This window comes from Erythrolamprus reginae, chromosome 7 (assembly GCF_031021105.1).
Source record: "Erythrolamprus reginae isolate rEryReg1 chromosome 7, rEryReg1.hap1, whole genome shotgun sequence".
In the NCBI taxonomy this organism is placed as follows: Eukaryota; Metazoa; Chordata; class Lepidosauria; order Squamata; family Dipsadidae; genus Erythrolamprus; species Erythrolamprus reginae.
This window is the reverse complement of record NC_091956.1, coordinates 73,217,664-73,242,498: the sequence shown is the minus strand read 5'-3', so window position 1 is coordinate 73,242,498 and position 24,835 is coordinate 73,217,664. Positions and strand designations below refer to the sequence as shown.

Below are 24,835 nucleotides of genomic sequence, written 5' to 3'. Positions count from 1 at the left end.
AGCCATTTTCAGTGACACACGGCCGCCGGAGAAACTTTCGGAGAGTTACGTTTCATCCTCAGCTCCTACATGGCCAGGTGCAGTAGCCGAGGATAAAAAAAATTGCTGTAGTGTAGACTGTAGACTAATGACTCTGTGCCGGAGGTCTGTAGGCCAGAACAGCAGAGCTCTGGCACAGAGTGTCTAGGCCTGGGACTTCCGCTAGGCCGAACTTCCGGCTGACGCAGCAGGGAGCAGCAGAATGCCGCAGGGGACACATATCCGAGGTCCTGTGATCGCTGTCTGGAGGTCCTGTTGCTGGACTGCCACAGGTTCGCCATCACTGGAAGAATTCCCCCTCCCCCTCACTTATCTTAGTTCATGGCACCCCACACAAGTTAAATAACAACAAGACCAACAAAAGAAACCAACTGACAGATTAACAAAGAAGTCACTAAGCAGGTAAGTTAAATAATTATACATATTTGTTATTTAAACTATAAATATCACAAAATTGTGTTTTTTTTCTCAAGGTGACACACCACCCGAGTTATGCTCGGTTTTTTGGTGAAGTTTGACACACCAAGCTCAAATGGTTGCCCATCACTGCACTAAGGTGTACTGTATTTTAGACTCACCCTTTTCCTCCCTAACAGTGGCTGAAAATTTTGGTGCATCTCATACTCGGAATGTCGCCTTTTTCGAAGCTTTTATTTCCAGCCCTAACTAGGTGCTAACGATCTTCCCAGCTCTTACCTTGCAGACTCTTTCTTTTTAAAAATAATAATAATAATATTTTTATTAAATTGCAAAGACAAACAAAACATACATTACATGTAACATTTAGTGGAGCAACAATCGCTCCTCTCAGAGTTGAAGTCATCTTTGTATTTGTAATAAGAAAAAAAAAAACCTTATCGTATTTAACACTCTCTGTGAAATACTTAAAAATATCAATTATAAGATGATAGGTAAAAACACATCTAATGTACTTAAAAATATATAGAAATTTTAAAATTATGACTTAAAATGAACTAAAAAAGAAGAAGAAATAATAGAAGAAGAAAAAAAGGAATTTACATTTGTGTTGTAAATAATCACTGTCTAATATAATACGTATAACTACTAGGTACGAATATACAGTGGAACCCCGACATAAGAGCTGCTCTACTTAAGAGCAACTCGAGATAAGAGCTGGGAGGGGAGAGATATTTTTGTTCTACTTACAAGCCCAAATTCGAGATACAAGCGCCAAGGAGCTGTCTCCTGAAGCCAAACGCTAACTTCTGCGTTCGGCTTCAGGAGACAACTGCGAAGCGGCGCACGTGTTTTAAAAGGTTGCAGCCGGCCTGGGGGGCTTGGGGGGGGCTTGCAGCTTTCTTTCTTGCTCTTTTTCTTTCTCTCTTTTACCTTCCCTTCCTCTATTTCTTCTTTTCTTTCTCCTTCCCACCTTCTTCCCTCCCTCCCTCCCTTCACTCATTCCTCTCTTACTCTCCCCTTTCATAAGTTTCCTTGCTTCCTTCCTCTGTTCCTGTCCCTTCCCCCTTTCTTTCTTTCTTTCTTGCTCTTTTTCTTTCTCTCTTTTACCTTCCCTTCCTCTATTTCTTCTTTTCTTTCTCCTTCCCACCTTCTTCCCTCCCTCCCTCCCTTCACTCATTCCTCTCTTACTCTCCCCTTTCATAAGTTTCCTTGCTTCCTTCCTCTGTTCCTGTCCCTTCCCTCTTTCCTTCCTTCCTTCCCACCCTCCGTCCATTCATTCACCCATTCCTCTCTTGATCGCTTAAAGCCGGTCCCTGGTGCAAAAAGGGTTGGGGACCTCTGTCCTACAGGATTGGGTGGCAGAGAAGTTGAACATATGTAAATTTAAAAGTTTAAGAAAGTTTACAAGTTAAGTGAAAGAAACTTCATTATTCATTTATATGTACATGTACATTTCTTCATTAAAAACATGTCTTTCTGCATAATTTAGACTAACTTTGTGAGTTTTTTGAGGGCTGGAACCAATTAAAATTATTTACATTAATTCCTATGGGGAAAAGTCGTTCGAGATAAGAGCTGCTCGACTTAAGAGCCCAGGTCCGGAACGAATTAAACTCGTATCTCGAGGTACCACTGTATTTAAAATAGTATAAAATAAGATTATCTCTGTTTCTTTGTATCCCACCAGATGTGAACCTTTTGCCAAACATCATAAAATTCTAATTCTTCTTGGTTTTTTAACCTTCTCGTCATCATGTCAAGCTCAGCACATTCTTTCTTAAGCATATCTGTTTCTTTCATTGTTACTCTCTGCGAAGAATATTTACCAAGCCCTAAGTCTTTGCAGAATTTTTTTTCATTGCGTTAACTTGCTCCAAATAAGTTTCTTTCTAGCCCTAACAATGTTCCCAGCTCTTACCGGTTTACAAGCTCTTTCATTGTTACTCCTCCTAATAATGTTTTTTAAAGCCCTAACCAGGGGATAAAATAATGTGCTGAAGCTGACTAGACTAAGGATGGTAGACAGATGAATATCTAATAAGCAAATTTCCCCTCTATTTTCCTCCCCAAAATCTAAGGTGCGTCTTATACTCGGGAAAATACGGTAGTTTAAGGGCTTCATGTTAGCCTTATTTTGTTGAAGCAGGCCTGTTATTTCTGGAAGGGGTTTCAAAAGAAGTGAATAAAGATTTTAAACTACTGGGAAATATAAATTACGCCAGAGTAGGCCCTATCATTTCACTCTGAAAAGGGAAACAGATTTTAACTTTTATTTTTCTAAGAGCAAGGTAAAGACCTTTGTTTTTTGGTATAATTTTATTTATTAGATTAGATTTGTATGCCGCCCCTCTATTTGTTTGTATAAATCCTCTGCATTTGTTTTCTTTATCAAAGTTACAGACAAGTCATTATAGGGATATTTCTTCTGTTGCATAAATGTGCTGTAGTTATTTTAAAGTGTCTGCCCTAGTAAAGTTGTTGTATAGTTTGCACATTGTAGCCTTTTGTAATCTTTGGTCTGCTAATGTGTTGGATTTAGTTCCAGTGATTCCCATCCAGCTGGATTAAGCACATCTCTTTTTTTTCTCCCTCAGATGAACTAGGAAGTGAAAATGGTAAAAGGTAAGAAATTTATAGATCTGCTTCTTTTTACTTGTTATATATATTTTAAAGGTGGTACAAGAATTCTGGGTGTTGAAATCCACAAGTCATATAAAGAGGACACAATTCCCCACCTCTGCTCTAAAGTTACATCATGATTGTTTTCTTTCTATAATCTGTCCAGTGGTGGGTTTCAATTTTTTTTACTACCGGTTCTGTCGGCGTGGCTTAGTGGATGTGCTGTGACTTTGTGGGCAGGGGAAGGATACCACAAATTCTCCATTCCTTCTCCACTCCAGGGGACGGTTACTGCAAAATAATAATATTTTATAAAAAAATAAATAAAAGAAAATAAAATAAAATAAAAATAAAATAAATAAAAATAAAATAAATAAAAATAAATAAAATAAATAAAAATAAAAATAAATAAATAAAATAAATAAAATAAAATAATAAACAAAACAAAACAAAACAAAACAAAGCAAAACAAAAATAAAAAATAATTAAAAATAATAATAATAATAAAATCCCCATTTCCTCCCAATCAGCTGGGACTCAGGAGGCAGAGAATAGAGGGGACCTTTACTGGTTGTCCAAACTATTCAAAATTTCCACTAACGTGTCTCTGAACTACTTAAAATTTCCGCTACTGGTTCTCCAGAACTGGTCAGAACCTGCTTGAACCCACCTCTGAATTTGTCGTACTAAGCATCAGAACCACAGGTCATAAATTCATATTTTTATTGTTTTATGCAAAAAAAATCCTTGGTTTTCCAGTCTACAATAAACACAGGTAGTCTTTGTTTAATGACCAGTCACTTAGTGACTGTTTGAAGAAATGATGGACTTCTCCAGAGCCACTTATGACCCATTGTGGAATTCTGGTGGTGATACCTACCTACACTCTGCAATGATGTAAGTCCTAGGCAACCAGTTCATATTGATGGCAGTTACAGCATCCTGCGGTCATAAGACTATTTTCTGCATATTTTGCCAGGTTCTGGTGTTTATTTCTGGTTTCCAGCAACAAAAAAAATATACATCCATAGAAGTGATACCCAAATCTGGCCCTAGACCTATGCCTTGGCATACATAGATTCAATAAAGCAGACGGAGGCAGGAAGATCATTTTATTATGATTTATTCAGAATGTTTTGATAAAAAAAATTCCTCTCATTCAAAGAGGGAACCTCGAAACTCATGTTATATTCCCTTTTATAATTACGACATTTAAGGAAATTGCAAAAGAAAAGTTGATAGGACAGGACAACGGTATCTTCCCCTTTGCATAGGAAGTCGTTTACATGAAGTTAAACATATCACATATTTGCATCTATAATATCATTTCAATGAGCTTTGATGAACAAGGGGGCTTAAAATTTAAGATGTTCATGAAGCGAAATGCCATAAGGTTTCTTAGAGTTTATAAAGAGACAAAGCAGTTGCCAATTAACCCCAACAAACCTTCTCTTTTATCAGAAGACAATCCACAGTCATCCTGTTTACACAGTCCTATTCTATTGTGGGCTGGAGAGTCAAGACAGTTTTAGCTTGCTATTTATCTATCTATTTATTTATTCATTCATTCATTCATTCATTCAGTCAGTCAGTCAGTCAGTCCAATATACAATGAGGGTTTTAGTGGGTATATATATATACACACACATAGTAAAATACATGATGAAGGTTATAGAGGAGATACTCATAGTAAAATATATCTAAGAAATAATAGAAAAGAAGATATAGTAATAGAACATATCAATGAAAGAATAGAAGAAGAGATATAGGAATAGAAGAAAGGTATAGGAGATATAGGAGAGCAATAGGACAGGGGACGGAAGGCACTCTAGTGCACTTGTACTCGCCCCTTACTGACCTCTTAGGAATCTGGATAGGTCAACCGTAGATAATCTAAAGGTAAAGTGTTGGGGGTTTGGGGATGACACTATGGACTCCAGTAATGAGTTCCATGCTTCGAAAGCTCGGTTACTGAAGTCATATTTTTTACATCCATAATATCATTTAAATGAGCTCTGATGAACAAGGGGGCTTAAAATTTAAGATGTTAATGAAGCGAAATGCCGTAAGGTTTCTTAGAGTTTATAAAGAGACAAAGCAGTTGCCAATTAACCCTAACAAACTCTCTCTTTTATCAGAAGTCATCCTATTTACACAGTCCTATTCTATTGTGGGCTGGAGAGTCAAGATATTTTAGCTTGCAGTTTAGGAATGATATAAATTATCAACCCATCTATCCAGCAACAGAATAAAGCTGTTTCTACATTATAATCTGCCATAGTTTGATAAGATATTTATCTCAAATTAAAAGAGGTTAAAAATCAAATTAAAATACAAGAAAAACCCATGCTATTTTTCAAGTACTGTACAGTGGTACGTCTACCTAAGAACGCCTCTACTTACAAAACTTTCTAGATAAAACCGAGTGTTCAGGATTTTTTTGCCTCTTCTCAAGAACCATTTTCCACTTTCAAACCTGAGCCTCCGAAACTGTAACCGGAAAAAGCAGGGAGAAGTCTCCAGTGGGCCTCTCTAGAAACCTCCTGGGAGGAAACAGGGCTGGAAAAGGCAGGGAGAAGCCTCTGTGGGGCCTCTCTAGGAATCTCCTGGGAGGAAACAGGGCCTGGTGGTTTCCCCAATCATACACAGTATTTGCTTTTACATTGATTCCTTTGGGAAAAATTGCTTAAGTTTGTAAGTAGAGGTACCACTATACAACAATATTACAAAGTCCATGATGTGTGACCTCCAGAAGAAAATACATTTGTTTAACAACTGCTGTATTAAGTAAGAGCTGATGTGTTTTCTTAATGACGACAGCATTAATTTAACAAACTCTGCAATGGCTGCCTTGTGACCATAATTCTGGGCCCGTGGTCATAAGCTAAGGACTGCCTGCATTGACTTTTCTCTACTCAAACAGGTCAATTTCACCATCTCAGCAAGTTCTATTATCTTCACCAACTATTCCTCCATTGTAGGTACTGCCAAATCTTCCCATCTTTGCATGTACAATAACCTCATTGTGGTTCACATGATGTTTTCCCCCCCAACTGTTTAACCATTATTCTCAAGAGCAAAAGTTGTTCATCATTAATCTTTATAATTCTGTGAATCAGTGTATGCATTTGTACCCCAAATCTTCTAGCTTTTTTTGCATGTGCACATCTACGTATCTTACCATATCTACACCCTGCGCTTGCTAATTCAACTGCAATGTAATCCAGTTAATAATATTTCATGGCGCCGGACCACAATATCTCTGGGACCGCCTTCTGCTGCACGAATCCCAGCGACCAGTTAGGTCCCACAGAGTTGGCCTTCTCCGGGTCCCGTCAACTAAACAGTGTCGTTTGGCGGGACCCAGGGGAAGAGCCTTCTCTGTGGCGGCCCCAACCCTTTGGAACCAACTCCCCCCAGATATCAGAGTTGCCCCCACCCTCCTTGCCTTTCGTAAGCCCCTTAAAACCCACCTCTGTTATCAGGCATGGGGGAATTGAGACTTTCCCTCCCCCTAGGCTTATAAAATTTATGCATGGTATGTCAGTATGTATGATTGGTTTCTAAATTGGGGTTTTTAAATTAACTTAAGTACAGTAATACCTCATGATACGAACTTAATTGGTGCAAGGAGGAGGTTCGTAAGACAAAAGGTTCGTAAGACGAAACATTGTTTCCCATAGGAAACAATGTAAAGTCAATTAATCCGTGCAACCAAAAAACCCCCCGCAAAAAAACGGATTTCGGCGACTGCTGGGAAGCCGCGCGGCTATTTTAAAAGGTGACAGCCGGCCTGGGGGGCTTCCCAGCACCCCCCCGAACCCAGGTTCGGGGTTCGGGGGGTGCTGGCAAGCCCCCCAGGCCGGCTGCGACCTTTTGAAACACCCGCGCCGCTTCGCAGCTGTCTCCTGAAGCCGAACGCGGAAGTTCGGCTTTAGCGTTCGGCTTCAGGAGACAGATGGGAAGCGGCGCTGCTCTTTTAAAAGGTCGCAGCCGGCCTGGGGGGCTTGCCAGCACCCCCCCGAACCCTGAACCCAGAGGTTCGGCAAAAGTTCGGGGTTAGGGGGGGTACTGGCAAGCCCCCCAGGCCGGCTGCGACCTTTTAAAAGAGCCGTGCCGCTTCCTGTTCTAAGATTGTTTTTAATTTGTCTCCCTGGTAGAAACCCATTTTGGTCTTGGTGTATTATTCCATTTATAACTCTTTTGAGTCTGTCTGCATAAATAGCGATAAATATCTTATAATCTACATTTAATAATGATATGGGCCTATAGTTTTTAATTTTTTCTGGGTCGCAGCCGGCCTGGGGGGCTTGCCAGCACCCCCCCGAACCCCGAACTTTTGCCGAACTTCCGGGTTTGGGGTTCGGGGGGGGGTGCTGGGAAGCCCCCCAGGCCGGCTGCGACCTTTTAAAACACCCGCGCCGCTTCACAGCTGTCTCCCGAAGCCGAACGCGGAAGTTCGGCTTTAGCGTTCGGCTTCAGGAGACAGCTGCGAAGCGGCGCGGGTGTTTTAAAAAGGTCGCAACCGGCCTGTGGGGCTTCCCAGCACCCCCCGAACCCCGAACCCGGAAGTTCGGCAAAAGTTCGGGGTTCGGGGGGGTGCTGGCAAGCCCCCCAGGCCGGCTGTGACCTTTTAAAACACCCGCGCCGCTTCGCAGCTGTCTCCTGAAGCCGAACGCTAAAGCCGAACTTCCACGTTCGGCTTCGGGAGACAACTGCGAAGCGGCGCGGGTGTTTTAAAAAGGTCGCAGCTGGCCTGGGGGGCTTCCCAGCACCCCCCCGAACCCCGAACCCGGAAGTTCTGCAAAAGTTCGGGGTTCGAGGGGTGCTGGCAAGCCCCCCAGGCCGTCTGTGACCTTTTTAAAACACCCGCGCCGCTTCCCAGCTGTCTCCTGAAGCCGAACGCTAAAGCCGAACTTCCGCGTTCAGCTTCGGGAGACAGCTGCGAAGCGGCGTGGGTGTTTTAAAAGGTCGCAGCCGGCCTGGGGGGCTTGCCAGCACCCCCCCCGAACCCTGAACCCGGGTTCGGGGGGTGTTGGCAAGCCCCCCAGGCCGGCTGCGACCTTTTAAAACACCTGCGTCGCTTCGCAGCTGTCTCCTGAAGCCGAACGCTAAAGCCGAACTTCCGCGTTCGGCTTCGGGAGACAGCTGCGAAGCGGCGCGGGTGTTTTAAAAGGTTGCAGCCGGCCTGGGGGGCTTCCCAGCAACCTCCCAAACCGAACCCGGGGGTTCAGCAAAATTTTGCCTCTTCTTACGAACTTTGTTCGAGTTACGAACCGGCGTTCGGGAGGCTTCTGGGAAGCCCCGCCGCCCGGCTGTTACCTTTTAAAACAGCTGCATGGCTTCCCAGCAGTCTCCGAATGCCGGTTCGTAACTCGAAAAAAGTTCGTAAGAAGAGGCAAAATTTTTCTGAACCCCGGGTTCGTATCACGAGTTGTTCGTAAGACGAGGGGTTCGTATCTTGAGGTACCACTGTATTAGATTTGTTTACATTGTATTATTATTGCTGTTAGCCGCCCCGAGTCTGCGGAGAGGGGCGGCATACAAATCTGATTAATAAATAAATAAATTTATTTTCTTTTCAAACTAAAGCCACCAGTTGGTAGCCACTTAGCTATCCTTGAGCATGTGCCCAAATATAAACAATTTTATCGGAAAACTAAACGAAGAAAAACAATTCTAAATTCCCAGCTCCAAAATATTTTGTTGTTGTTGTTTTATTAAGCCCTATTTTTGAAGAGGACACGCCTTCGGTAATGGAAATTGAGATGGAAGAACTGGATAAATGGATGAACAGCTTGAAAAAGAATGGTATGTATTTATCCCTATCTGACTTATGACTTTTTTCTTACCTGATATATCTGCCTCTGACATTAATAAATATTTTAAACAGTTGTAGATAATAGCACATCATAAAACGAGAGCAGAAAGACATACTCTATATTTCAAGAACCTTAATTTTTACAGAGATAATACAAAAAAAAGGTGTTTTTTACATATTGGTACTAAGGACATCGTTAATCTGAATTGGAATTAAGGACATACTTAATCTGAATGCCACATCAGGACCAAACTGAATTTAAATTCAATTAATTATATATAGTTTAACATTTCACATAAATGTTATCATTTCTGCCTTTTGCATTACAGTGATCCCCCGAGTTTCGCGATCTCGATCATTGCGAAACGCTATATCGCGATTTTTCCACCCGATGACGTCACTCCCTTCCTTTCTCATCTTTCTTTCTCTCTCTCTTTCTCTATCTTGCTTCTTCCTCTCTCACACTCTCTTCCTCCCTCTCTCATCTCTTTCTTTCCTTCTCTCTCTTTCTCTATCTCTCCCTCTCTTGCTCTCGAGTGGTGGGCGGCACCCAGGGAAGGTTCCTTCGGCCGCCCACCAGCTGATCTGCTCGGCAGCGCGGCAGCAGCGAGGAGCCGAAGATGGGGTTTCCCTGTTGCCTGGGCAACGGGGAAACCCCATCTTCGGCTCCTCGCTGCTGCCGCGCTGCAAGCGAGCTGCAAGCGAGCTGCAAGCGAGCGGGGCGAACGGGCAAGCGGCAAGCGATCTTGGGGTTTCCCCTTTGCCTGGGCAACGGGGAAACCCCATCTTCGGCTCCTCGCTGCTGCCGCGCTGCGGAGCAGATCAGCTGTTGGGCGGCCGAAGGGGTCTTCCCCGCCCACACGCAAACTCCACCATCTGCGCATGTGCGGCCATGGAAAAAGGGGTGCGCATGCGCAGATGGTGTTTTTACTTCCGCGCCGCTACATCGCGAGAAATCGATTATTGCGAGGGGTCTTGGAACGGAACCCTCGCGATAATCGGGGGATCACTGTATTTCAATTTTTAATTTGATGATAACTTGCAAAGGAGTTCTGAGACCATATACAATACTGAGTCCCAAGGGACTGAGTGGCAGAGAAGTTGAATTAATAAATAAAATAAATAATACTGCACAGAGAACGCAATGTGATAAATGAAACAAAGGCAGTGTGGATTCCTACCTGTGCAGTAGGTGACTGCGCACCAGTAGCAGCTGCCAGATTGCACAATTTGCGCACAATTGCTCCAGTGCTGGTCCGTCGGGCGGCGCCATCTATTTTCTTGATTTCCCCCCCCCAGCCTTTTTGCTTTCTGCGCATGCTCAGAAGCAAAGTCTTGTGAAGGGATGCTCGTGCACGAGAGATTTCAGTGATTTTTTGCTTCCGCAGAAGCAAAGAATCTCCAAATTTGCATGTGCACGACCACCCCCTTGTCATATTTTGGCAAATTTTTGCTTCCTGCACATGCGCAGAAGCAAAATTGTGCAAGGAATATGCACGCAGCGAGTGAAGAAGATGTGCCGCAGCGCACCGGTTTGCAGGTAAGTGCAACCTGCCTCTGAATAAAGTCTACTATGGCTTCTAAGACATTGTTAATAAAACACAATTCATTAAGAAATGTATTAGGGGCTACCTTTGAAAAGTGTTCGGAAACTTCAGATCGTGCAGAATGCAGCTCCAGGAGCAATCATGGGCTTCCCTAAATATGCCCATGTTACATCAACACTCCGCAGTTGCCGATCAATTTCCGGTCACAATTTAAAGTGTTGGTTATGACCTATAAAGCCCATCATGGCATCGGACCAGAATATCTCCGGGACTGCCTTCTGCTGCATGAATCCCAGAGACCAATTTGGTCCCACAGAGTTGGCCTTCTCTGGGTCCCGTCGACTAAACAATGTCGGTTGGCGGGCCCCAGGGGAAGAGCCTTCTCTGTGGTGGCCCCGGCCCTCTGGAACCAACTCCCCCCGGAGATTAGAACTGCCCTCACCCTCCCTGTCTTTCGTAAACTACTCAAAACTCATTTACACCGCCAGGCATGGGGGAGGTGAGATAGCTCTTCCCCCTAGGCCATTACAAGTTATGCATGGTATGTTTGTGTGTATGTTTGGTTTTATAATAGGGGTTTTTAGTTGTTTTTTATTATTGGATTGTACATGTTGTGTTTATTATTGTTGTTAGCCGCCCCGAGTCTGCGGAGAGGGGCGGCATACAAATCCAATAAAATAAAGTAAAAAAATAATAAAAATAAACAATGTCATTTGGCGGGTCCCAGGGGAAGAGCCTTCTCTGTGGCGGCCCCAACCCTCTGGAACCAGTTCCCCCCTGAGATTAGAACTGCCCCCACCCTCCTCGCCTTTCGTAAACTCCTTAAAACCCACCTTTGCCGTCAGGCATGTATGGTATGTTTGTGTGTATGTCTGCTTTAATAACGGGGTTTTTAAATGCTTTTAAATGATTAGATTTGTCTTGAATTGTTTTATTGTTGTTGTGATCCTCCCTGAGTCAGCGGAGAGGGGCAGCATACAAATCTAATAAAATAAATAAATAAATAAATAAATAAATAAATAAATAAATTAGACGATACTATTCCAACTGAATAATTGCTGAATAAATGCTCGCCAATTCTCAAGGCTAATAGCTTGTTGTCTTTTCACAGCAGACAGTGATTATTTGCCCCCTGTAAAAGAAGAGAAAGATTGTAACACCAACCCAAGGTACTTATCATTCTCAGTTCCTAAAAAAAAAATCTCAAAAATGTTACATAGAACATAGAAACGATTTAAAGAAAGACTTAATGAACTCAATCTGTATAGTCTGGAGGACAGAAGGAAAAGGTGGGACATGATCGAAACATTTAAATATGTCAAAGGGTTAAATAAGGTTCAGGAGGAAAGTGTTTTTAATAGGAAGGTGAACACAAGAACAAGGGGACACAATCTGAAGTTAGTTGGGGGAAAGATCAAAGGCAACATGAGAAAGTATTATTTTACTGAAAGAGTAGTAGATCCTTGGATCAAACTTCCAGCAGACGTGGTTGGTAAATCCACAGTAACTGAATTTAAACATGCCTGGGATAAACATATATCCATTGTAAGATAAAATACAGGAAATGGTATAAGGGCAGACTAGATGGACCAGGAGGTCTTTTTCTGCCGTCAGTCTTCTATGTTTCTATGTTTCTATAATTATTGAACTGCAAATGTGAAATTTACCATGGGCAAAACTAAGTCCATAGTATTGGGGGAAATGACATTTTTCTTTTCTTCTACTTCCTTTCCGTGCTTTCTAAACTTGGGGGGGGGGGTTTGCTTCTGAGCAGGAGGGCTTCTAAATTAGCTAGACCTAAGATGAGCAGAGGTTCTCTGGGTTGCTATGGTAGTAAACACATGAAATGAACTTGCATCCGACTGTGCAAGCTATAGAGATGATTTCACTTTCTCTCTAATACAATTTATAATAATAATAATGATACTGTAGATATTGTATAATGTGAAAACGTAATTTAAAACAGGCTCTTGATTTTTTTTCCCCTCGCTGTCATCGTCCAAGAATGAATGGGCCTTTACAAATGCAACCCTTAAACTCTCACAGCTCTTTTGAAGGTTATTAAAATGCCACTGTATTTGAGAAGGCAAATAAATCCAATTTATTGTCCCATCCTAGTTACATTTTCAAGTGGAGAGTCCAGCAGAATAGGTTGGATGATGTTCCCTGATTATCTCTTGTTCATTAGAAAAAGCCCAAATAAATGGAAAGGAAAAGAGGAAGGAAGAATGGTTGTTACCACTAGATGGCTCTACGTCATTGTAAATAATGGCACAAGAATAGGTTCATATAGCTTGGTTCTAATTCACAGAAATTGCTAAATCGGTTAGCAAAATAAGCTTCTCTGGGATAACTGCAGCATGAGAGACAAATAAAATGCTGAATAAAATCTTTGGGAAGGAAGATCTCTTACCACTTGCTCTACAATTTGTCTACAATCTAGTGCATATCAGAAATCCTAGAAGTACAGCGGTACCTCTACCTAAGAATGCCTCTACTTAAGAACTTTTCTAGATAAGAACCGGGTGTTCAAGATTTTTTTTTGCCTCTTCTCAAGATCCATTTTCTGCTTACAAACCCGAGCCTCTGAAACTGTAACCGGAAAAGGCAGGGAGAAGCCTCCGTGGGGCCTCTCTAGGAGTCTCCTGGGAGGAAACAGGGCGGGAAAAGGCAGGGAGAAGCCTCCGTGGGGCCTCTCTAGGAATCTCCTGGGAGGAAACAGGGCGGGAAAAGGCAGGGAGAAGCCTCCGTGGGGCCTCTCTAGGAATCTCCTGGGAGGAAACAGGGCGGGAAAAGGCAGGGAGAAGCCTCCGTGGGGTCTCTCTAGGAATGTCCTGGGAGGAAACAGGGTGGGAAAAGGCAGGGAGAAGCCTCCGTGGGGCCTCTCTAGGAATCTCCTGGGAGGAAACAGGGCGGGAAAAGGCAGGGAGAAGCCTCCGTGGGGCCTCTCTAGGAATCTCCTGGGAGGAAACAGGGCGGGAAAAGGCAGGGAGAAGCCTCCGTGGGGCCTCTCTAGGAATCTCCTGGGAGGAAACAGGTACAGGTTTCAGACTGGCCCATAGTTAATGTATTATTTATTTATTTATTTGTAAAGCAACAACAACAAAGAGTTTCTGAGAAAACAGATAAGCAAGGGGATCTCTTCACTCACTGTGTGTAAGCATCTTAACAGAATAATAGAGTTGGAAAGGACCTTGGAGGTCTTCTAGTCCAGTGTTTCCCAACCTTAGCAACTTGAAGATATCTGGACTTCAACTCCCAGAATTCCCCAGCCAGCATTCGCTGGCTGGGGAATTCTGGGAGTTGAATCCAAATATCTTCAAGTTGCCAAGATTGGGAAACACTGTTCTAGTCCAACCCCCTGCTGTAGCAGGAAATTCTATACGGTTTTAAACAAATGGTAATCCAATCTCTTCTTAAAAACCACCAGTGTTGGAACACCCACAACTACTGGAGGCAATGATTAATTGTTCTAATTGTCAGGAAATTTCTCCTTAATTCTAGACTGCTTCTCTCCTTGACCATTTTGCGTGCAAGCATGGAAGATTACAAATCCTTTCTTGTTAGACTTCATTCTACTACTTTGAGCAAATCCAGAATTCTGCTACTCTGTGTTCTGGTTTCTGGTAGAAACTTAGCAATTACAAATAACTCTTATTAAATGCATTTTTTCATGAATACAGAAACTCCATTTATTTCTCTGCTCTTCTGGAATTCAAGCACATTTCATACAGGCACTTATCTCTTGGTCCATTATCTCCCTTCACTGCATTTCTCACATTCCTTCTCCTTCTCCACTTAACAAGATTTATTTTCATAACAGCATGATTTCTAAAACAGCAGCTCTGACTGTTAATCAACACAGAATACTTTTGCTTACTTGGGAGCGGCAGAGAAAAACCTCCATTTTTCTCTTCGGCAATGTCCACCCTTCTTCCCCACTGACCCCCTGACGTGCCAAATACACCACTACAGTATTTAACCCATTCCTCTCCTTAATATCTTCTTCCAGACACCTGTTCTCTACGTTTTTGGGCCCTTCTGAATTTAGGGTTAACCCAGAGAGCGTCTGATTCCCCCTCGCTAGATCCTGAACTCATAGCCCCATCCTGTGGCTAGTCCCCCACCTGTTCTACTACCTGTAACCCCGCCCCCCCACTAATTCATAAACACTATCTGAATCCGAGTCCTCAATATCTTCATCATCCTCCAACTGACCAGGAGTATGTACAACACTCTGTATGATAGTAGATTCTATTCAGACAGTTATATACTGATATTAATGTATATTTGGAATACTGTGTTCAGTTCTGGAGACCTCACCTACAAAAAGATATTGACAAAATTGAACGGGTCCAAAGACGGGCTACAAGAATGGTGGAAGGTCTTAAGCATAAAACGTATCAGGAAAGACTTAATGAACTCAATCTGTATAGTCTGGAGGACAGAAGGACTTGATCGAAACATTTAAATATATGAAAGGGTTAAATAAGGTCCAGGAGGGAAGTGTTTTTAATAGGAAAGTGAACACAAGAACAAGGGGTCACAATCTGAAGTTAGTTGGGGGAAAGATCAAAAGCAACATGAGAAAATATTATTTTACTAAAAGAGTAGTAGATCCTAGGAACAAACTTCCAGCAGACGTGGTAGATAAATCCACAGTAACTGAATTTAAACATGCCTGGGATAAACATATATCCATCCTAAGATAAAATACAGAAAATAGTATAAGGGCAGACTAGATGGACCATGAGGTCTTTTTCTGCCGTCAGACTTCTATGTTTCTATGTTTCTATGTTTCATGGCTTATATTTAATTAATTAATGGCAAATAGCCTTGAAAATAAGAAAACAAAAGTCTCAGTTAAACATTGGAAACTATACTGTCCAAAACGTAGTTAGAAAGAAGAAATAAATAGTGAGCATTCAAAAAAAAACCTTTCCCCAAATATTGAGATGAAGTTTAATCTTTTAAACATTTTATATACAGTGACTGTGAATCTTAAGATAAAGAAGAAATTATGTGAAATAAAGGAAGAAAAACAGAAGTAACATTGTTGCTGAGTTCCGACATGTGCTGGATATGAAATAGCTCCATCTCATCTACTCATGGATCTCAGTGGGTTTTTTTTTGCTTTGATGGTTCTGTTCCCTATTGATAAAATTCTGAACGATGGAAATCCTGTAATCAATTTTTAACACTGTGAATGTGAGGAAGCATATGTAGAAAATGATATTCTTCCAGGTATTTCTTTAAAGCACTTTTTTTCTTTCTATCCCCCCCCCCCCCCCCCGAGACAAATGATATATTTTGTAATACTGTCTATTACTGCAACGCCTGAAAATGCAATGGGTATTGTGTTCTTCGTACGGAATTTCCTTACTCGGAAAAGCAAATTTCACAGTTTTGAAATATATGACCTTGGCATTGATTTTGCTGATAGCAATCCCTCGTGAAGATTTCTCGCAGCAGAAATGAAGCTTGTACAGACAACGTTTCACAACATTTCAATTATTTCAGTGCAACCAATAGATTTGGAATACGCAGGTAACTGGTTTAAAAGAATCTTTGTGGATAGCGTCATTACACAGTGTAGTCATTAGATGGCAATGGCTTTAATTTTATGCGGGAAGAATCTACAGATTCCTAAAGCTTATGCCTAGTTTCTTAATGGTATGTTTTCTAACTCTTTTATCTCAATAGTCACAGTTTTTAAAGGACATAAAGTTTTAGTGCAAATTTCAGCCATGGATCTGGCTCAACATGGAAAAGCCACCAATGGCACACTTTACAATCTATGATTCTTTTTAATAAAATTGGTTTTTGGTTTGAAAGTACAGTAATACCTTGTCTTACGAACCTAATTGGTTCCCAGGGGAGGTTCGTAAGATGAAAAATTCATAAGACGAAACATTGTTTCCATAGGAAACAATGTAAAATCAATTAATCCGTGCAATGAAAAAAAAAAACGCAAAAAAACGCCACCGCCCGGCTGTCACCTTTTGAAGCAGCCGGGGGGCTTCTCAGCGTCCTCCTAAACCCGAACGCAAAACCCGAACTTCTGGGTTCGGCGTTCAGGAGGCCGCTGAGAAGCCCCCCGGCTGTTTTAAAAGGTGACAGCCGGGCAGCGGGGCTTCTCATCGTCCTCCCGAACCCTAACTTTTGCCGCACTTCCGGGTTCGGCATTCGGGAGGCCGCCGAGAAGCCCCGCCGCCCGGCTGTCATCTTTTGAAACAGCCAGGGGGCTTCTCGGCAGCCTCCCGAACGCTGAACCCGGAAGTTCGGGTTTGGCGTTCAGGTTCAGGAGGACGCTGAGAAGCCCCCCGGCTGTTTCAAAAAGCGACAGCCAGGCAGTGGGGCTTCTCGGCGGTGGGTTCGTAAGAAGGAAAATGTTCGTAAGAAGAGGCAAAAAATTTCTGAACCCCGGGTTCATATCTCGGGTTGTTCGTAAGACGAGGGGTTCATATCATGAGGTACCACTGTATATATTTAGGAACTACATCAGGGGTGTCAAACTCAATTTCATTGAGGACTGCATCAGCATTGTGTTTGACCTTGGGGGTCCAAGGTGGGTGTAACCAAAGTGGGCATAAATGGGGTGAGCGTGACCAGCTTGATATCACTTGTCGAGGCTCCATTTTTGGCTGCGATGGCTTCCCGCAGCCCTAGGCTAGCAAAAATACGCCTAGGCCTGATTAGCAATAACTGAGTTTAATTAGACTTTCATGTGTGGACCTGATCTTTTGGGATAGGATAACTTTTGCTACATTGTAATATGTCTCTCAACACCTGTGCTTAGTATGAAGTTCTCTGGGTGTTTGTAGGAAAAAATAACTTAAAGACATTTACATGTTTAAAAGAAGCATTTTCAAAGGTTTGCTAGTGGTGCTAGGAGAATCTCTTTTGTTGCCTCAACAGCAGATGTGAAGTATCTCCCCTGCCTTTGGACTATGACATCCTCTGAATAAGAAAGGACCTATCAAGATTGCAAACGTCAAATGCAATCTATAAATATAAGAATTTCCATGTTCCCTATAATTTAGAGGTGCTTTATCATACAGATGTAAATTCTTACGTGAATTCATGTATTTAACTCACTTCTGTATTTATAATGTAACACAGTTAAGGTACACTACAAAATATGTTAATTAGAAATGAGAAAAAAAGATACTTATGTGATATAAACTTGATTTTATTCCTGGGATTCACTTTCATGTTACTGCTGACCATCTAACCCAGAGGTCTCCAAGCTTGGCAACTTTAAGACTCGTGGACTTCATTTCCCAGAATTCTCCAGCCAGCTGGCAAAATTGTAGTCCACAAGTCTTAAAGCTGCCAAGTTTGGGGACCCTTGAATTCTAACCCAACATATAAAAGTCTGGAGATACACTCTAGAGCAGTGTTTTTCAACCAGTGTGCCGCGGCACACTAGTGTGCCGTGAGACATGGTCAAGTGTGCCGCGAAGCTCAGAGAGAGAAAGAAAGCAAGAGAGAGAGAAAGAAAGAGAAAGCAAGAGAGAGAAAGAGCGAGCGAGAGACAAAGAGAATAAGAGAGAGAGAAAAAGAGAAAGAGAAAGAAAGCAAGAGAGAGAGAGAAAGAGAGGGAGGGAAGGAGAGAGAGAGAAAGGCATAGAGGGAGGTAGGGAGGGAGAGAAAAAGAGAGCAAAAAAGAGAGGAAGGAAGGAAGAGAAAGAAAGAGGGATGGAGAGAGAAAGAAAGAGGAAGGAAGGGAGAGAAAGAGGGAGAGAGAAATAGAGTGAAAGGGAGGAAGAGAGAGAGAATTTTTTTTGTCCAAACTTTTTTTAGCCCCCCCCCCCCGCCCTGCTCAATGTGCCCCAGTGTTTCGTAAATGTAAAAAATGCGCCGCAGCTCAAAAAAGGTTGAAAATTACTGCTCTAGAGTTCACTCCCCCCCCCCCCATGCCTGAATATGAACTTGTGTTCGTTGAATGGGAATTTTGGTAGCTGCAACCCTAAATACCCAACGGATAACAAACTGGGGAAACACTGGCTTTCAAGGAGAGTGAATCCTTATATTCAAGATAGGTAGCATGCCTATCAGGTCAATATTTATTCTCTTACTCAGGGTAATATAATTTTGGGTTAATATTAAAGTCTTGAACAGACATAGGGTAGATTAATTGTGTCGTTTGTATAATTAACTTGATATGTCCCAATATCCCTGAATTTTAAAAAGTGAGACTTCACGCAAGTTTTGCTCTTACTTAGCTGCTATGTTGATGCTCTGAATTTGAATTGTCTATCACTGCCAGGTGATAAGAAAACAAGAGTTTCTTATTTATCACAACACCTTTCCCCCCTTAGAATGACATTGCTCAAAATGCAGGAGCAAACTTGGTATTAATCTTGCAGGAAGCAATGCAGAAATCCCTGAAGAGATGGCTAAAAGGGTACTGGCACTAAAAACCTTTTCCAAAATCAAGGGCAGCATTCAACCTTTGGGTTATGTGCCAATAAGCATATTTTAAAAGTCCTGTGTCCAAGACAAAGGAATAGATCAAGGTTAGGCCAAAAGTTAAATTAAATGAAATTAAAATTTAATTATGAATAAAATGATTACTTCCAATGCATTTAATCGTTTTCTTTTCTATTATATTACAAATGGGAAACAATTTTTGGAAGAGCTCTGCACTTTACATCAGAGCTATTAGCAGTCTTATGTAGTCTAGGACCAACAACATTAAAAGAGGAAAGACATAATGAAAGCCATGACTACTGGTTAAAAAGGCCCAAGTTATGGATTTGAGCCACTAATATCTAAATTAATATTTTCAGGTGACATGTTATTCACTGTATGGCCCTGGATAATCAAAATAAACCATGCCTATGCTATATTGTTGTAATAAGGGTAATGTAATTTCATTTTACTTTGGTTGCCTTGAACTTTGGGAAGGAAGATATAAAGAATGGGGAAAATATCTATATGTTATATCATTTTCACTCAAGATTCTATATGTTTTACAATTATAAAAGTGTGAAAATAATAATGAATTCAAAATACACATTAAAATCTGATCATTGCTCTAGTGAAAGACCTTGTAGAAAAATACATTTTTAAATAGACTTCCTAAATATTAGCAGAGTGGGAATCATTTTAACCTTGGGAAACAAACTACAGTGTTCCCTCGATTTTCGCGGGGGTTACGTTCCAAGACCTCCCGCGAAAGTCGATTTTCCGCGAAGTAGTGGTGCGGAAGTAAAAACACCATTTTTGGCTATGGACAGCCAAAAACTACCCCCACGCACCTTTTTTCAAGGCAGCGCAAGGAGCCGGGCTTAAAATTAGGGCAGGGAGCGACGAAAGTGCGGAGGCCGGCAAAGATTGCTTTGAATGTCGGCTGCCCCCGCTCCCCAGCGCCTCCGGCCCCCTCGCCGCTACCGCCTGCCCGCCCGCCCGATCCACCCCTCTCACTGGCTTTCTTCGGACACGGGTCCTCCTGCAGCAGCGCTGGCGGCTACGGCTTCTCATCCTCCTCATTCGGCCGGTAGCCGCTCTGAGCGCTTTCAGAATGCCTGCCTCGCCCCTCTCACAGTCCCTTAGCTGAGAGCACTTTTGTCCCAGCTATCAGCGAGGGGGCTGCAGGAGAGGTGGGGGCAGGCGTTCTCACAGAGAGGTAGAGGGAGAAACAGAGAGAGAGCAAGAGGGGGGAGAGTGGAAGGTAGAGAGAGAGAGAAAAATGATAGAAAAAGGGAGAAGAGAAATGATTGAAGCAGAGAATGACAGGAAAGAAAGAGAAAGAGAGAGAGAAGTGACTCTTGGTGATGACGTATGACATCATCGGGTGGGAAAAACCGTGGTATAGAAAAAAAACAGCGGAGTATTTTTTAATTAATATTTTTTGAAAAACCGTGGTATAGCGTTTCGCAAAGTTTGAACCCGTGAAAATCGAGGGATCACTGTATTGTAATTAATGAATGAAGGGACAGCTCCTAACTAGACTATTCTCTAAGCCTTGGACTCATGATCTCTTAGGTTGGGTGGGCAGATTCAACATAGAGTGGTACCTTTGTGCCCGTCATTAATTGGTTCCGGGAGGGTCGACTTATACCAAAAACAATGAGTACCAAACACATTTTCCCCATGGTATGATTGTATGTATGTTTGGTTTTATAATAAGGGTTTTTTTAGTTGTTTAGTATTGGATTGTTACATGCTGGTTTTTATCACTGTTGTTAGCTGCCCCGAGTCTGCGGAGAGGGGCGGCATACAAATCCAATTAATAATAATAATAATAATAATAATAATAATAATAATAATAATAATAATAATAATGTAGTGAGTCACAAGGCAGCTGACACCAACAAGTTCTAGCTTATGAGTTGACAACCAAACATATTTGAGTACCAGGACAAAATTTTTGCATCAAAATGCGTTGAATACCAAATTTGACGAGTTTCAAAACAGTTGAATATCAAGGTACCACTGTGCTGTAAATCATTTAAAAATACTGATGATTCAAGCTACAAAATATTTAATAATAACAACTATAGTATAGACAATGCTTTTAAATAAATTGGCACAAATTGGCAGGTGGACAGCCACGTTTTGTGCCAGTTGTAGATTCCAGGTCATCTTCAAGAGCAGTCTTATGAAGAGTAGTCAATTAAGAGATGACAAGGGGATCAGCCACAGTTTACAGAGTCTGTGAACTATATCTTTCATAGAAATCCCAAGACAGTAAGGTATCACTGAATTGTTTCTCTCAACTATTAAACTATATCATTGATTTCCAAATCTTACACACGGAAAGTGTGTGGGTGTGTATGTATATATATATATGTTGTATGCACAAATGACTCAACAATATCTTCAGCAAGGTAAATGAAGCATGCATAACCATCATTTGGTAACATTCGTAGAAATCATGTTAACTGTAATATATTCAGTTATTGCTTTTCATTTACAGGAGTGGTTCTCAACCTGGAGACTGGGACCCCTTTGGGGGTCAAATGACCATTTCAGAGGGGTCGCCTAAGACCATGGAAAAGACAAATTTCCCATGGTGTTAAGAACTATTTCTATTCTTCTATTCTGGTGCCTTAGCACATATTTTTACAATCCAACCAATCAGGTATTTACAGTGGGGTGACCCTCTGACCTTCCTGCCAATCAGCTTAAAGCAGTGTTTCCCAACCTTGGCAACTTGGAGGTATCTGGACTTCAACTCCCAGAATTCCCCAGCCAGCATTCGCTGGCCGGGGAATTCTGGGAGTTGAAGTCCAAATATCTTCAAGTTGTCAAGGTTGGGAAACACTGGCTTAAAGCACTGTTGGGAGAATTGGCACGAGACTTATGGTTGGGAGTCACTACAACATGAGGAATTGTATTAAAGGGTCACGGCATTAGAAAGGTTGAGAACCATTGATTTACAGCTTATACTGTAATTTTTTGGGGGGCGAGGGATAAAATATTTTATGCTGTAATCATACATGTGTAATATAAACCAGAATAAAATATCCTTTTATACATACGTACAATGATTTTCTTCAACACACCTGTGCTCAGTATAAAGTGCTTGGGATATTTTGTGAGGTAAAGCTAACTTAAAGATATTTACAAGTTTAAATGAAGCATTTCCAAAGGTTTGCTAGTGGTGCTAGGAAAATCTCTTTTGTTGCCTCAACAGCAGGTGTGAAGTATCTCCCCTGCCTTTGGACTATGACATCCTCTGAGTCGGAAAGGACCTACCATGTTCCGAAGCCTTTAAATTGCAGCATAAGACAAAAGACTCAGAACCTTCCTGGACGAAGAACCCAAAAGATCCTTCAGCAGAATCTCCATATTATTTTCCTTTTAAAAGCATAAGGCTGAAAAAAAGGAAGCGAGGGCTCATCAACAGTTTAGACTCTTAAGGCACTGGAGCTAATCAAAATAAAGTCCTCATCGTCTCATATAAATCTTCACTGCGTGGAAGAAAGCATTACATTATTGCGGTAAAAGAATAAAGCTCTGTGAGCCCAATTGATTTGTTGCTATCCAAGGTCCTGGGGGTGTCCTGGTTTTGCTCTTTTACTTTCGTCTGTAGATTCTGCCCTAACCTTTCCTGCAGCTTTAATTACTCCTTCAAGGGTCACAGAGTGAATTTATACTTTATATTTAGAAATCCGACAGAAAGATAAAACAGGTTTAATGTAAGGCATCTTATATAGTCCTTAGCCAGCTGGGTGGCAGCAGGGAATGTAACAGGGAATGTAGCCAGCTGGGTAATATTGGGCCTGTCACTAGCTCTCAGCTTAACCTACCTCACAGGGTTGTTGTTGAGGGGAAAATAGGAGGAAGAAGGTGTTTTGGATACATTTGCCGTCTTCAGTTATTTATAAAAATAATAAAGGTAGGATATACAGTAAATAAATAAAATCTTCTGCCGCACGAATCCCAGCGACCGGTTAGGTCCTACAGAGTTGGCCTTCTCCGGGTCCCGTCGACTAAGCAATGTCGTTTGGCGGGACCCAGGGGAAGAGCCTTCTCTGTGGCGGCCCCGATCCTCTGGAACCAGCTCCCCCCAGATATCAGAGTTGCCCCCACCCTCCTTGCCTTTCGCAAGCTCCTTAAAACCCACCTCTGTCGTCAGGCATAGGGGAACTGAAATTTCCCTTCCCCCTAGGCTTATAGAATGTATACATGGTATGCTTGTATGTATGAGTGGTTCTTTAAATTGGGTTTTTTTTAGATTGTCTTTTAATATTAGATTTGTTTACATTGTCTTTTTATATTGTTGTTAGCCGCCTCGAATCTTTGGAGAGGGGTGGCATACAAATCTAATAAATAGATAGATAGATAGATAGATAGATAGATAGATCGATCGATCGATCGATCGATTCGATCGATCAATCAATCAATCAATCAATCAATAAATCTTGTGGACTCCATCAGCTGAAGAATTCTAAAATAGAATAAAATTGGAAGGCACCTTGGCGGTCGTCTCTGCTTAGACAGGAAAACCTACACCACTTTAGACAAATGGTTATTTCAAAGTGTGAAAGCTGTTTTATTGTAGCAGCTCATAATAATTAAATGCACCTACAAATACATGGGAAGCTGATCCCTATAAAGAAAAACTGAGCTTGTACAAGACAATAAATTTTACAAAAGCAAGTTCTATTGTTAGAGAAATATGTCTTTCCCCTTTGCTTTTGAAAACTGAGCTAGCCCGGCTGCTGAGATGGAACTGATAAGGCCTTATCAGGTTCGCATCTTTTTTCAATTGGCATTTCACAAAATTTGCTTCCCTTTCCTTCCTTATATTATAAGGAGCTTCTTTAAACACCCACCTGCAAATAATCTTTCGGCTGTGGCAAGGAGGGCGTTTGCCCAGGTTCGCCTGTTGCACCAGTTGCGGCCCTATTTGGACAGGGAGTCACTGCTCACAGTCACTCATGCCCTTATCACCTCAAGGTTCGATTACTGCAACGCTCTCTACATGGGGCTACCTTTGAAAAGTGTTCGGAAACTCCAGATCGTGCAGAACGCAGCCGCGACAGCCATCGTGGGGCTTCCAAGATTCGCCCACGTATCTACAACACTCCGTGGCCTGCATTGGCTGCCGATCAGTTTCCGGTCACAATTCAAAGTGTTGGTCATGACCTTTAAAGCCCTACATGGCATTGGACCAGAATACCTCCGGAATCGCCTGCTACCGCACGAATCCCAGCGGCCGATAAGGTCCCACAGAGTTGGCCTTCTCCGGGTCCTGTCGACTAAACAATGTCGTCTGACGGGCCCCAGGGGAAGAGCCTTCTCTGTGGCGGCCCCGGCCCTCTGAAATCAACTCCCCCTGGAGATTAGAACTGCTCCCACCTTCCTTGTCTTCCGTAAACTACTTACCGCCAGGCATGGGGGATTTGAGACACCTTTCCCCCAGGCTTATTATAATTTATGTTTGGTATGTATGTGCTGTTTGGTTTTTAATTATGATAGGGTTTTTAGTTTTTTTTTAATATTAGATCTGTGCCTGTATAATACTGTTTTTATCGTGTTGTGAGCCGCCCTGAGTCTTCGGAGAGGGGCGGCATACAAATCTAATAAATTATTAATTATTATTATTATTATTATTATTAATGTTGTCCGTCTTTCCTTCTGCTCATTCTGAATTGATCCTATTAAATTGTGGTAGAATAATAATTCGAATACGGATGCCAGTCCAGAATTTAGTAAATCTTCACTAAATTCTGAACTGGCCTCCCTATTCGAATTATTATTCTACACAGAATAATAATTTTATCACAAGGTTGTGCCTTAGAAGATGGTTAAAAAAAAAAAAGCAGAGTGTTTTTTAACAGCATTTGCAATGGCAATTTTCATGCCATTATTTCAGAAATTTAGATGTTTCAGAGGCATCATCCTAAACGGTGAAAGATGCTAATTGGTG

At 41.9% G+C, this 24,835-nt stretch overlaps 1 protein-coding gene across 6 annotated transcripts in view; it reads left to right on the top strand.

Moving 5' to 3' along the window:
* TMEM154 (transmembrane protein 154) overlaps positions 1 to 24,510 on the top strand; it is a 39,574-nt gene extending 15,064 nt beyond the window's left edge. For 4 of the 6 annotated variants that reach the window (XM_070756656.1, XM_070756659.1, XM_070756660.1 and 1 more), the window contains 5 exons: positions 3,054 to 3,081; positions 6,002 to 6,055; positions 8,804 to 8,889; positions 11,558 to 11,615; positions 22,094 to 23,020. In XM_070756656.1, the coding sequence (XP_070612757.1) occupies positions 3,054 to 3,081; positions 6,002 to 6,055; positions 8,804 to 8,889; positions 11,558 to 11,615; positions 22,094 to 22,139 (272 nt within the window). In that variant the 3' untranslated portion in view covers positions 22,140 to 23,020. Of the gene's footprint in view, positions 1 to 3,053; positions 3,082 to 6,001; positions 6,056 to 8,803; positions 8,890 to 11,557; positions 11,616 to 15,435; positions 15,485 to 22,093 lie in introns of those variants that run through there. The other 2 variants (XM_070756657.1, XM_070756658.1) reach the window with 2 other exon arrangements.
* Positions 24,511 to 24,835: the final 325 nt, after the last annotated feature.